Consider the following 14874-nt stretch of genomic DNA (forward strand, 5'->3'; position numbering starts at 1 on the left):
GTGAAGAGCTCCAGGTTCTTGCTGGTAGTACAACTGAGAACATGGATGTTGCAGGTCTTATTCCAAAACATCTGAGTCCTTGTGCCTGTGTTACTTTCCTAACAACTAGGATTGATTTTCAGACTCAGTGCTAGAGATGCAGGTTTACTTTTTCTGGGAAAGTATTGAGATTGGAAAAGATAAGGATGGAGGAAGGCTGGAGGAAGGCTTAAGCCCAGAACAGAGACCTGCTGGAGGCTGTCCTGAAGCAAACTGCTGAGAGCTTCTCTTGGTGGGGAGAAAGAATTTGCTGCAAATGTTGTGGGTGTTTCCTTACCAGGTGCAAACTGTTTGGGTCTGGGTTTTAAAGCACATATTTTGCTTTTTTCCCTGAAGTACTGCTTTTGAACCAGAAAAGAGAGGAAGGTAAGATCAGTGGTTAATAAATACATGTACAAGTAGTCCATAAATCTGTGAGCTTCAGTGAACATTTTGGCCAGAACATCAGAGGCAGCTTGGGGATAACCAGACACAGTCCAAACTCCATTCCATACTTCACTGGAGTCTGGAGTTATGGGAGGTTCAGCTCAGGGCACGGCCTAAACTCCTGTCACTTTCAACACACATTGGAAATATTGCAAAACACATTTCCAATTTTTACCCCAATTCTTGTAGCATTTTTCTTCAGAGTTACCAAACTGTCTGGTAAAAATAGCAAAACTAATTCTGGTTTAGTTGCTTGAAAATTGAGAACATACCTGATAGTCAGTACTCTGACAGAGGTGATACTGAGTGGGTTTTATTATAAGGACAAATAGTACTGAACAAAAAGCTTGGACATCAAGATAATGTTCAGTTCCTACTGTATTACTCTGGCAGAGGAAATTGGTTTGGTTTTTTTGTTTGTTTGTTTTGTTTGTTTTGTTTTGTTTTTTTTAAGGCTAAGGAAAACTTGCACTTGAAACTTTGCTGCGCTTCCAAAATTCTGACTTTGGGTTCTTCTGTTACCCAAATGCAGCATAACTTGGAAACAGGACTTCAGCTTTGGTGTGCAGAAGCTGTTGTTCTCTACCTGACCTGGCTTAAGTTGAAGCTTAACTTACCAGTCTGTTCTTTCTGCTATTAGATATTTTTATAGGCTGATCACAAGAGTTTTCCATCTAGTAGGCAGTGGTATAAATAGATCCACTAATTAAAAGCTAAAACTAGACAAATGTGGTTTAGAAAAGAGTGCAGACTTACAAGCAGGGTCCCTGTCCATCAGCACATCTTAGCTAATGTTCTGGTGCCCTCTTCAGAGTGAAGGACAAGTCTCTTTTTAGAGAATGAAAAGAAACAAGATTAAGCAAATTCGAGTCTTATGTACTATTTACCACAATATCTCCATTTCTTTCAACCCTCAGTTTTGACCTGGAAATACTTTACTCCCAGAAAGCAAAGCTTTTTCTGTCCTTTTGGCTTTCCTTTATAAGAAACAGTAGATATGTGTTGTTTAAATGTTTTCTTAACCTCTACCTTGAGCAGTTCCTGGGTTAGGATACTCACACCTTGCATCCACTGCACAGCAAGCTCTGGGGATACTTTCTGTCTGCCCAGAATGCAGAAGGTGGATGAGAGAAGCTGTTTCATGCACGTTGTTTAATGCAAAGAATGAATTTAAATGTAATATTCACCTTGCTAGTGAAAGCAAGTTCTGTTTTCCTGCTATGGTTACAGCTGTTGGACTTTTGCTGGTGTAATCTGTCTCGATGGAAAATAAATTTTACCTTCCTGGTTTGGAGTGGAAACTCAGACTTAAAATTTGGTTCATAATCTCTCTTCTAATTTTGACACTTTGACATTCTTGGCCTTGTATGAAAGTGTAGATGGACTCAATTGTGTTCCTGTTTTGTAGAGCTTCTGATTTTTGGTACCATTTTATTATGCTCTGTTCAGGAAGTGTTAAATACTTAAAAGCTGTTACTACAGAAGAAAAATTGTGTTTCTGGTGCTCTAAGGAGATAAAACACAGTGGGAAGATGAGATTGTCTGTAAGGGGGAAGAGGAGCTAAGCTGAGCTTGTGTTAAGGAAGTTTAATACAAAAGCCAGTTGTGTTGGAGCAGCTCTACCTCTAAATAAAAGCAACCTTCTATTCAGGTGTGAGCTTTAAATATTACTGTCCCCAGCAGTACTCAATTCAACACTCAGAAACCCCTCAGTTCTGTTGTTTGAAGTGTGTAGCATCCCTTATCTGTTATTTTAAATCTCTTCATTTCCATTCTTAAAATTTGGTGTGTTTTGGCAGTTGGTTTGGGGATGCTTTTACTCAGTTTGAGGAACTGTTTGTGTTGAAAAACTGTTCAACTATGGAATAATTGGAGCTGTACTGATAATCTTTATTACAATAAAGTCCAGTTCCAACCCCCAGTGTGCTGATAGCAGATCCAGGGTGACGCTGGCTTTGGTTAATGATAAACATAAATAAAGTGTGAGGTACATGAACAGCTGTTGTATATGAACATGTTGTATATGAACAGCTCCTCTGATATCTACAGGAAGAATTACTTTCATTTGCTGTGATCACAAAGAGGGACTTGCTGCAAACAGATCTCTTTCTTTGCAAAGAGGAGGAATTGTTCTTGTGACACATTAACATAAAAAAGAAACAAAACTTCTTGTAATGTTCCTGCCTGTAAACCTGAGCAGATCTCCAGGGGTGCGAGGGGTCAGAGTTAACAGAGCTGATATTGCTGTTCAAAGTACACATCTCAAACCTCAGTTTTGTTCTGAGGACTGTTCTGTAGCATGGTGGCTTTTGGGGTACATTTAATGTGGCTTCCTGAGCCCACTGCCACCAGCAGTTTGGATTAGAAAACCTGGAATATGGATCTCAATAGACTGTATTGAGATATGGTCTAATAATTTGAGACTTGAAAGATGAGTATGGTTGTCTAAAGTTCTTTGTTAATACCCAGAAGTAACTAAAAATACAGGAGACTGAAATCCACTCAGCTTTAATAGTTATTTTCCCTCCACCTTCATTGTTCATAGAATGTGTCCCATCACTTCTGCCCATCTTCCTGGGCTGCTTAAAGCACAGACTGCCATGGCCTGCAAAATTAATATTGTATTTTAGCTGTAGAGGTCTCCCAGGGAGTGTCTCAAACCACTGTCTTACAGAATTCTGAAATGAAATATTTAATTGTATTGCTATGCTGGAATCTGATGAAGTATTGAAAGGCATATCAGTGCTCAAATGAAACACCCAGGTAATGAGCTGATCATTGCACTGTAGCACTTGCTCAGTGCCAAGGATAAAATTGGGACTCAGGTTGCTTAATAATACATTCTGTACTTGGAATCAATTTGGGACAAGTCTGTAGAGAAGCAGGGTTGGACTGTGTAAAGATCAAATATCTGTCAGTGATTGTTCATATGGGGGGAGCTTGGCCCGTAACACTGCCACAGCACTGGGAGCAGGAAGAGAAGGGCTCTGGACCTGAGGAGAAAGGCTGGAGTGTTGGGTGCAGTCAGTGGGAATTTTGGAGGGGAGCATTGCTGGTTAGGTGGCTGAAGAACCCAGTATTTGAAAGTACTAAATTAAATTTTTACAGTGAAAAAGCAACTGACATAAACTTTAAATTCATATTGCAACAAAGTACTCCAGTTTCTACCAAGGAGTAGAAATTGTGAATTGTCTGTTTCAGTGTAGACTCATGCACAGTTAAATAAAATGGATATTTATCTTTTTTAACCCCCTGTCAAGACCAGGTTGTTTTTACACAGACTCATTTACTGTGGGCTGAAGCTCTCTATTAAAATTCTAAAATTCTGTGCATGAATAAAAGGAATCTGTGGGTAAAGCTGTAATGGTTCAAAGCAAACCCTTCTCTCCCTCCTCCAAACAGCAGTCAGTGCTGTAGCTGGTGGGGCTGTTTTAATCAGTAGTTTTATATTTGACTACCTTATGTTTCAGAGCACGTACCTGGGCAGTTTGGAAAGCAGCTTATTTTATTCCTTCTGGGCTGTTGTAAAAATCAAGGGACTATTTAGGATTAAAAACTTGGACTGAAATAATGGATGAAAATATTTCTGCAACTGACTTTTTATTTTAGATGTCAGACTATGGAATTATATCATTTACTGTAGCAGCTCTGTGCTGAGCAACACAAATACATAATCACTTCCTCATTTCTTTCAAGCCTTGGGTATTACTTCCCTTGGTTCTGTGGACTGAATTATATGAATTTTAAAAAACCTCCCAAAAAACAGCAACAAACTCCCATTTTTTTCCTGTTTTAAAGTATATGTTTAAAAAGCTTTCTCTTTGTAAATGAGATCTGTGGTACACTGCTCACTGAAAATTTCCTGTGGTTCCCCTCTGTCATAGGATGGCTTCCTATTTATATTCCATTTCAGTTGTGCTCTTGGAAGTATATTCAAGACTATAAATGACTTAGTCTCATAGTTGTTATTTTGCAAAGAGCTGTTTAAAATGTCTGTGTAATTGACCCTGACGTACAGCTTTCCTGCCTATTGGAAATGCCTTGAATATTTTACTACAGCCTTCCCAGTCAGAGAGGGTGAGTGAATAATGTGTCTCATCTTATGTCATAATAAATGTAACACTTCAGTTCTGGTGATTCAGGCAATTGATAACAACAGCAGCAGTTTTGATGGAAATACTGATGTTGAATATCAACAGTCCGTTAGAGGGGTCTCTCCAAGTATTTTAAGTCTCGTGAATATTGAGTTTGAGCAACTTGGAGCAGTTAGAAGTAGGTTAGAAAATCACTTGTGAACTTTGCCATATGTTCTGTCCAGTTGCTTGAAAGTTCTAAGACTGTATTTTTAACAGCTTCTTTCTTGTGTTCTGCATCTCCACCAGTGCTGCCAGACGTGGTGGCTGCGGGCTGCCTGCAGCTCTGCAGTGCTCTGAAGATGCTTGTGCAGGTTGCCTCTCAGCACATAGCTCTGGGGGCTTGGCCTGTCCAGCCCTATCAGCAAAGCAGCTGCTGCTGTGTCTGCAAATAACCCTGCTCAGGACACCAGCAGAGCAATTGAATAGTTTTGCCTTTTTTGGCCTAGGTCACCATTTGTCTAAGGCTATTTTCTCTTGCTGCTCAAGGGCATTATGGCTTAAATTAGTATTCACATGGTATAATGACACATTTGTGGCTGGTTTTTTGTGCCTTCATATACACACACTCACAAAAACACACATCTAACTCTACAAGCAAAACTGTACAATCTTCTGCTGGTTTTAGTGGTTGGAATGACTCTGAATTTACAGGAAGTCACATGGGGCAGGTTTTCCTCACATTTGAAGTAGCACTTCATTCTGCTCTTCAGGGTTTTGTTCCGTAGTTTTGCACTCCGGGGTGTGAGGGGTTGGATGAGCCAAGGCTGTGACACCACTGTAGAGCTTTTCATGATATTATTTCTTAATGTGCATTATTGCTGCTGATTGCATAAGCAGTTCCTGCAGGAATTGCAGCTTATTTTAATTTCACTGCAGGGACACAGATTCCACCTACTGAAAAGATCAGCTGTCTTTAGTTAGTTATTCACCCTTCTTTATTTCTTTGCATTATTTTATAATAATATAGCTGACACTTGAATGCTTGCGATGTTAAATTACATTAGGAGTGTTCAATCATGTGTTAATTAGCAATATTGACATGCAGGATGTAGAACCCCTCCATGTGAATCAGAAATGTGCCTCATTAATATGCTTTAGCAAGTTAATTTGCATGAAGCCATTTATTTGCAGTAGGCACAAAATGGTAGAGCTTTAGTTTTTTTTCTTAAAAACTAGCAAAAGCTGAGTAAGAGGAAGTAGGAAGGGAGAAGATAATGTTGAGATGTTAGGGATGCTGGAGCTGACAACTAGATTTATCACTGCCATTTTTAGGAGTGTGGTGTTAACTTTTATCATCTGCTGCCTTGGTGACTCAAGCACTTGTTAGTGGATGTTTTGTTGTTTATGGTTTTGTTGGGGTATTTTTTCCTTCAGTATTCTCTTTTGCAAAGTAGAAATGTGCGTGACAAGATAAACACAGCAGAGATCTGTGAAAATTGCAACTGGGATATGGATTGTGGTTATTTAATAGAGCAGCATTACTGGAAAATAAAGCTACTGTGTGATCTGAGGTTAACTTCCAACTCTGAAACATCTGGCAGAATTCAAAGTGTAACATTACAAGAGCATATTTGCAGAAGCACGTTATTCTCACAATTGGTGCCAAAGAAAAGGAAAATACAACTTCTTTTCATTTTCTAAATAAATAGATGTGGATAATGTGATTTTTTGGAGAGCAGAGACTCACTTTGGGCATAGAGAAAACAACTAAAAGACTCTGCAGGACCAGTTGTTCTGCAAAGGGAACTTGGTTCACCTTAGCTACGGGTTTTGATTGTTTATAAATATGTCTTCTGAAATTGATATCTTGCTCTTGAGAATGTTTTCCCTTTTCTTTCAAGTGGCCATGTGGTTAGAAAAACAATCCAGTGATTTACAGCTTCTTTCTTGGAGGTTAGGTAGGGGCAAGTCCAAGTTGCCAAGGTGTATTGGATACTCAGAAAATGGGAGTATTGCAAGTCACAGAAGCAGCAATGAGCTGCTGGTGATCTCAGTCATCTGTGCAGTTACTGAAAAGTCATTTTTCTGGCTCATGGAGGGAAGGGACACTTGCTCAGTCATCTCTCAAACAGCAAAATTCTGACTTTGTCTTGTCATTTCTTTGTAGTTGGAGACAAGGTTCCTGCTGATATAAGAATTACTTCTATCAAATCCACAACTCTAAGGGTAGACCAGTCAATTCTCACAGGTACAGTTTCTGTGACTTTTATGTAATTATGTGCATAATTGAAAGTGCCTTTTCACCATTTATTTGCAATGATCCATTAGAAACAAGCCTGCAGCTGTTGAAGTTCTCTGCATTCAAGTGAGGTAAATTTCTGATCTGGTAACTTCCAGAGTGGCTGAATGTGTTGCTTCATCATTGGTTTGTTTTCCCTTTACTGGGATGAACATTCTTACTGAGTCTTGTAATGCTTTTTTGGCCTTCCCCTTTCCCCAACAGACACAAGCAATTTGTGGGAAATTAAAATTTAAAAAAAAAAAAATTGGATTTGTCATCTAGTTAACGGAGTCTTCTAGGTTTGAACATCGTGTCACCACCCCAATATGAAAGCATGTAAATCTTACTAAATGTCTTCTGCAGCAGCAGAGAACAACTTTTGCAATGCTGGCAGCTTTTAAGCTGCTGCCACTAAAGACTCAGTGCACTCAAGCCTTATTTGCTCAAATTCTGTGCACACACATTCGTGTGTTTTCTGGTACCAGCCCTCAAATGCAGGAGCTATTTTTAGAGCCCTTTTCAGATTTGTTGAAAACAAAACAAAGTAGCAGCACTTCTGAATATAGGAAAGAAGCTGGGAATCAACCAAGCATGCTACAACAGTTTTCTTTCAGCTGGAACATGGAGATCTGTCTGCCTGTTTTGGTAGCATAAATTATTGTTAACCAGCTCTGAATTTTAAAACAGTAAAGTATTCATAGGAAGCCTATTTTTCATCCTTGAATCTGTCTTGAAACAGACTCTAGTTTCTCACCACAGATCCTGAATAGCACAAGACTGATCAAGCTTTACTTATGTTTAGCGTAGGAAAATGGATGCACTCCATGCCTGTAAAGCTGCTGGAATAAGTAGAAATAACCCATCAAAATTCTGTAAAAAGGGACTATTCCTTGCCTTTATTTAAGGAACAGAATTCTTGTTTTAATGGAAGCCTTTGCTGTTTTCAGCCAAGTTGATGCTTAAGTCTCCTGTCAGGTAAAATAGGACTGAGGTGTGAGATGCTGCTCAACAAAATCCTTTTAAAGGGAGGAAGCTTTGGCTCTCTTGAGCTTACACAAAGTACTGTAACCCAGTGACTGAAGCTGAGAGCACCACCTTGTGAAATCTGGTGTAGCAGTGAACACCTGCTTTTAAAGAAAAGGAACCTTTCTGTACCTGTGTGACATGCCTGTAGAAACTGATACAGAGTTTTTGCTAAAAGCCAGACATTCAGTTTTCTTGGCCAACTGAAATTTTTCCTGTTTCACTTAAACAATAAAATTAAGATCGTTTGAGAAAAGAATTTTGACATCCAGAAAGAAAATCTCTTCTTAAGACTATCATGTTTATTTTAGGTGAATCTGTGTCTGTTATTAAGCACACGGACCCTGTGCCTGATCCTCGTGCTGTAAATCAAGACAAGAAGAACATGCTCTTTTCTGTAAGTCATTTACTTTGAGGGTTTCAAAACATATATAAAATAACACTGAAGCTGATAAAAATGTGCAAAACTTCAGGTCTTACCCCAAAAACTGCATGACTTTGCTGTGTTCTCTGTACATATCTCTGTGTGTGTCTCCATACACATTGAACTAAATTAACTTTTAATAAAAGCTGTCCTCAGGGGAAGATGCTGGATGAAACCAGTCTATATGAGGAAAATTATTTTTGTCCTTCACAAGGAAGTCTTGGAGGGTGGAACACACAAACTTTTAGTGCTTCTGCAGTAATTTTCTAATGTAATAGTTCTTCAGTGTGATAAGAGCCCACACAAATTGTGGTGTTGTGTAGCTAAAGTTGAGAACTGGCTTTCTGTATAGGAACGAAACAGTTAGTTCAAATTTATTTTGAGGAAGGAGTAAATATCTTTCAGATAAGAAAATAAGTTTTTGCTGGCAGACAGCTTAATTTTACTGTTCCTTTCCATGTTAAATATGTTCACACAGGGAGCCCCAGAGACCACATCTATTACTCAGAGCAAATAACATTAAATCTGACAAAATAGAGCCCTTATTAAAAAAAAGAGAGGTAAAATACATTCAGCATTCCAGTTAAAACACATACTGCTTACTCAGCAGCTGGGTTTGTCTGTGGTGCTTGTGAGAGATCAATACTGACTCGTTTTGAGCCTGTTCTGGGAGCAGAAATTTCACCCTGGAGTGTTCCCTTACAGAACAGAGGCAATGTCATCCTCCTCACCCTTTTCCATATCCTGGCCAAAGCACAGTCTGAACTTGTGTGAGGTGGTTTGGTTCGAGGGGTTTTTATGGTGATTTTTTTGTTAAATTAAAACCGAACAAAAGAAATTCACCCCCAGAACCTGTTTGTAAATTGACTCCAAGTTTTCCCTGCTCTTCCTTTACCTCAGGGTACAAACATTGCTGCTGGCAAGGCCATGGGGGTGGTTATTGCAACGGGGGTAAACACTGAAATCGGGAAAATCCGCGACGAGATGGTGGCGACCGAGCAGGAGCGAACCCCCCTGCAGCAGAAGCTGGACGAGTTCGGGGAGCAGCTGTCCAAGGTCATCTCCCTGATCTGCATCGCCGTGTGGATCATCAACATCGGCCACTTCAACGACCCCGTGCACGGCGGCTCCTGGATCCGCGGCGCCATCTATTACTTCAAAATCGCCGTGGCCCTGGCCGTGGCCGCCATCCCCGAGGGCCTGCCCGCTGTCATCACCACCTGCCTGGCGCTGGGGACGCGCAGGATGGCCAAGAAGAACGCCATCGTCAGGAGCCTGCCCTCCGTGGAGACCCTGGGCTGCACCTCGGTGATCTGCTCCGACAAGACGGGGACGCTGACCACCAACCAGATGTCCGTGTGCAGGGTACGTCCCACACTGCTCCTGCTGCTCCCCTTCTCCTCAGCCACTCTCAGGAGTCTGCCCTGCTCCAGTTCTCCTGATCCCGGCTCTTTTGGTTCTCATATCACCAAAATCCTGCTCTATTTTCCTAGGATAAGCCTCCACCTTTAATTCAGTTTTCCACTGTGTAGTCTTGAAGGCTTTTGGCTGTTTCCTTATTGAGTCATGGCCTACAATAGCTGTTCCCACACTCACGGAGGAGAGGGTTGTTTGTAAGCAGCTTTCCATTGACTTGCCTGTGAGCCTTTTGGGTTACTGGTAATTCTTTGGTGTGATTTATGCCTTTTTTTAGAAAGTTACGCTGTAGAACAGGCTGTGTACAAGTGTCAAACACTTGACTCTTCAATTGAAAAAGACAATATTGCTGGAGAAACTTAGTGTGGGAAAAGATTTACTGCAGTGACTTTGACTATCAAAGGTGTTTTCACTCCTGAGTGGTTCCACCTTTATCTGGTTGTCTTACCTTCAGTGGCTTTGCTGGTCTGATGGGGGTCACTGCAGTGTTTTCAGTGTGCAACACTGACTCATCTGGCAGCTTGAGATGCAGTTGACTCTGTCACCAGCATTGCCAGGGTCATCTTCAGTGTTGGTGTGTTTTTAGGTAAGCATGAGTTCTGTGCCTCTCCTCCCTTCCCCCAGTACTCTGTCTAGTGTTGGCTAATTTGGGACTTTCATGGCTGGTCCCTTAACATAATGCATGTTCAGCTGCCAGTTTCCTCTTCTGTGTAGGGATTTAATGGAGAAAACACTGAATTCTTCTGTTTAATAACTTTAGATGTTCAGTGGCACAGCAACTCCAGCATGCAATGTCCAGAGCCTCATTACATTGGGTTAGAATTCCAAATGTGTGCATGTTGGGCTCTGCACACCAGTGGTGAAAGTTTGTAAGCCCTAAGCACTTTGTTCTCATGTGATTGATGGCTTTTTCTTCCTAATTGGTGGTTGACTTGTTCTACTTCCTTAAGTATCGTAGTATTTATACCTAAGAGACACAAAGCAGCTGCTCATCAGTATTCCAGAGGAGGTTACTTGCAGTAGAGTTGCATAACTGCCCTAGTCTTTGCAGGGATTTTTTTCATCCTGCAGATGCCAAAAGCAGGAGGCTTCCCTGGTTAACTCATCATTTAAGTTGTGTTTATTTAAAAGCTCAAAATGCTCTGCTCCTTATTTAGAGGGCTAAATGTTTTAGATCTTGTCCAGCACAACTTGGTTCCTTGTTAACCTCTGTGGGCTGCAAAAGAGCATGAATTGAAGTTTGCAAAAATGTAGCAAAATTCGAATACCTGTGACAATGAGTTTATTTTATTGGGCTGACTTTTGTGAAGGTGCTTGTCTAAAACAGAGGGTACACAATGAGGAGAGGGGAGGAGATTGCTAAAACGTGGTGTGACAAAATGGCCTGTGCTAACCAGTGGATCAGAAGTTCCATTAGGATACACCATCAATTAGTGAGAAATGATCTTCTCCAGTGCTACTCCAACGAGCCATGAGAGTAAGCCAGCTTCAGGCACTGTGGTTTTTATCTCCATACTCTCAGATGCGATTGTGCCTGCAGCTCTCCTAGAAAGGAAACAAAGGAAACACTGAGTTGCAGATCTCTTAGAGGTACAACTGCATCCTTCAGATTGGTGTCTGAATTTGAAAATAGCATTTCACCAGTGCTAGAAGAGCACTGGAGTTGGCTGATTGGTTTAAACTCCCAGTGTCCCATGTGGTAAAGTGACTTGTAACTGGAAACCAGGACAGGAGACACTTTCATTTAAGGGTGGCATTAAGAGAAACTGGCCCTAGTCTGCCCCTTGCTAAAACCTCACCTCTTAGATCTCAGCTTCTCCTATTTGTAGAGGCTTTTATTTTGATTTTGGGAGAAGTTGTCAGTGTCCAGCTGAGTTGCATTTGACTATTCCAAAGCAGAGAATTAATTCATGATTTGTGTGAGAATTCATTCACAGGTGTGAAGCTTAGGAGGAGCTCGGATCTAGTGAGGATTGTCAGGTGGTGTGTGAATGGTCTTCCCAGCTGAAGTGTACACAGTTCTGTGGTTTTCAGCTCTGTTTTTCAGAACTCTGCAGGCAGAAGGGCTGTTCCCTGTACTTTGTGCTTCAGTGTATGGAGCTGTTCAAACATCTGTGGGATCCAAGTGCACAGAACTGGGTCTTGTCTGGTTTGTTTATTCAGACTGAACTTGCCTCTTGTCCCTGCTTGCCTAAGGCCTGTTTAAATCTCTTGCTTTAATTTGTTCAAAGGTAGTAACACTTGTAACTCTCTAATTTCAGATGTTTATCCTGGACAGAGTAGAAGGAGACAGCTGCTCTCTGAATGAATTTACTGTAACTGGTTCAACATATGCTCCCATGGGAGAAGTGTAAGTGTTCTGTTCAAGTTAAAGATTTGTGTGTTCATGCATTCACTGTTACTTTAGTCTAGAAAAGGGATACATGTGATATTCACTAGTGATAGTTAATAAGTGAAAGGTGAGTGAGAATGCACTCTGAAGAGCTGGGGGGAAAGTAATAAACAGGAAAACAAAGAGAAATTGTAGAAAAGCAAACCTTCATAAAATATAAAAAAATCTCCAGTATTGCAATGTTCCCTTGATAATCTAAAAATTAGTAAGGGGTGGAGAGGATTTATTTGATTGAAATCTTCCAGGACTGAGATGAGCTATCTCAGTGCTTTTAAGTGAGGTTTACTTCTCTTATTTAAAAACTGGGTAAATCTGAAGAGGTGAGCATTTGCTAATCTGTGAGCTCAGAGTTTCCAATTTCCCTGCCTCAGAGAATGGGGAAGTTGTTTTTTCTGAGGCATCTTCTGAATGTGTTGGAGTTACCTCTTAAATTGACTGTAAATTCCTGTCCCTGGCCCTCAGTAGTTTATTGGTGCATCTGTTGGTGTGTGTTTGTCCCAGCCTTTCCTATTTGAGCTGCTGTTAAACCCAGGCCTTTAGGAAAGGAATGAGGTTTGGTTTACTTTATCAGCTGCAAGTCTCTACTAGTGAGGTAAGTGGTTCATCCTGGAATCATCCTAGAAACTTCAGGAATTTTTAGGACTCTACTTCTTGAAGAAAAGCCTCTTTTTACTGGGTTGCTGCAGCTCCTTTTACTCGATCAGTCCTCCGTGTGTTCTATAACCTTATCAGTTCAGTTTCACTTGCAGAGTAGAGCTCTGCTGTGGACGATGTAGAATTTATTTTCAGTTATTGTAAACATCTCAGCCTCGTGCAGTTTCACTCGTGTGCCTCTGACTCCTGCAATCCTGCCCATCTCAATAATGATTATCTCTGTTTAATTTCCATAGCAGTTAAGACCCTGGTGTTCCCAGCAGCTGGAAATCTTAATTCCCCAGTTCTCTTTTTTCTTTCAAAGCTAATTGCTGTCGAAAGCTTATGCTTTCATTTCAGGAGGCAGCATTTGCTTAGACAAGGTGACTCCAGACCTTGCAAAACTCCCAACCATTGCACTTCAGCTGGGCTCACAAGGGCTCCAGATAAACAAAATAATAAAACAGAGTGTGGTGACAGATGTGGGGGATAATGAGACAGACAGCAATGTTTGTTAATGTGCTGTTTTCACTTGCTGAAGTTGAGGGAATGTGTGTTAAACTCATTTCATTTGGGGACACAAAGGATTCTGAGAGAGGGAAATTGCCTCAGAAAGGCTCTTACTGGAGCACAGGGAAACTCAGCTCAGCTCACACCCTTAGGGCTGGTTTATTTCTGCATTTATGGTCAGCTTTTAAAGCAGTGGCTTTGGAGGGATTTTAAGTAAGATGACTGACTTCACCTTGGATTGCAAACTGTCACTGAAAATGGAGTTTGGGGGGGTTAAGAGGCAGTTAATCCATTGCACTGCCCCCGAGCAGGACCTGCTCCAGATATGAACCATTTCTGACAGATCTTGGTGCTTCAGACACTGTTGGCTTCCTCAGCCTATTCAATTTCATAACCATCAAGTGTTCTTGCACAAAGTCAGTAATTCTTCACTTACTGTTAAAATATATCATACCTAACTTTCCCTTATTCATTCAGAATATAAAATCACAAATATTTCTTACCAAAAACCTCCCAAATTTCATACTGATTGGTTTTCCAGGGATATTGGGAGATTGTCAGAGTTTGGAGTAGTTTTGCCATGTCACACACTCGGTCTTACTGCAAACTGAGAGCACAAACCCAACAATAATTAAGAACTGCAGCAAAAGCTGGCAGATTGCATCTGACCTTCAAATGAGTTCATCTTGAGAAACCTGAACCTGTAAGGAAAAAAAATTCCTTTATCCAGAACTGATCCCAGCACCTTGGGCTCTGCTTTTGTTCTTCAGAAACTGTTGATAAGGAGCACAAAAACAAGGGCTGTCAAAAAACACACCCTGGTGTAACAGGTTATGAATATTCCAATAAGCTGGTGTTCTTTGAGTTCAGAGCAGGTGAAAACAGGAAGGTTTGGGTGGGATGGATGAGGTGACAGCCTGAGAGCTGGACTTCAAAGCCACAGCTTATGGCTGTAGGATTGTATGCCAGATTAAAAACATACTTGTTTCCTTAAGATCCTTTTTGTGCTCGTGCTGTGTTACACAACGCTGGGATTTGTTTGCAGTACCCCAAGTGAACAAAAGCTTACATAATGGGACATGTCATCATCTGTGTTGTGAATTCTTAGAGTAATGATCCACATCTTTCCACCATCAGACCTTTTTCCCTGTCCTTCAGAGCTTTAATAAAAGATGTTCTCTATTAGCTCTGTCGTGGTAATTTTGCTAGGGGAAGATAACAGTATTGAACACTGTCTTGCTTCTCTTGTGCTTGCTGTAGAAGTCTGGGAATGTTCCAGAAAATGAAATCAGTTCACTGTGTCCAAGTCTGAAAGCAGAGAAGTTGCTTCTTAGTTGAGATGTCAAAATGGTTCTTTACTTCAGGAAAATGTACCTTCCCTCTCTCTGAAGCCTTGAGATTTTGATTATTAAGTGTGTTTCACTACTAGAAAAGAGCTTTTTTTTTCCTCAGGGAGTTAGTCTTGTGAAATGACTTCACTTTTCGTGGCTTTAGGAGACTCACATATAATACAAATCAATTGTTAGGAAATTAAAGAGGGAAATCTGCTTTAAATCTGCAGTAGAGCTGCAGAATATGCAGCAGGAAGGAAACTGAACTCCTCAGGTATCCTGCAATATCCCTCTCCTGCTTGGACCTCCCCTCCAAGCCCTGC

At 40.9% G+C, this 14874-nt stretch overlaps 1 protein-coding gene across 3 annotated transcripts in view; it reads left to right on the top strand.

The window, feature by feature from the left end:
• Nucleotides 1-14874, top strand: part of ATP2A2 (ATPase sarcoplasmic/endoplasmic reticulum Ca2+ transporting 2) — a 43569-nt gene that overhangs the window by 15940 nt on the left and 12755 nt on the right. For all 3 annotated transcript variants that reach the window (XR_005258785.1, XM_038152790.1, XM_038152792.1), the window contains exons 6-9: nucleotides 6709-6789; nucleotides 8157-8242; nucleotides 9170-9634; nucleotides 11947-12035. Coding sequence is in view for 2 of the 3 variants with exons in the window: in XM_038152790.1 (XP_038008718.1) it covers nucleotides 6709-6789; nucleotides 8157-8242; nucleotides 9170-9634; nucleotides 11947-12035 (721 nt within the window). In the remaining variant the exon portion in view is untranslated. The remainder of the gene's footprint in view (nucleotides 1-6708; nucleotides 6790-8156; nucleotides 8243-9169; nucleotides 9635-11946; nucleotides 12036-14874) is intronic.

This window comes from Motacilla alba, chromosome 15, assembly GCF_015832195.1.
Source record: "Motacilla alba alba isolate MOTALB_02 chromosome 15, Motacilla_alba_V1.0_pri, whole genome shotgun sequence".
Classification (NCBI taxonomy): domain Eukaryota; kingdom Metazoa; phylum Chordata; class Aves; order Passeriformes; family Motacillidae; genus Motacilla; species Motacilla alba.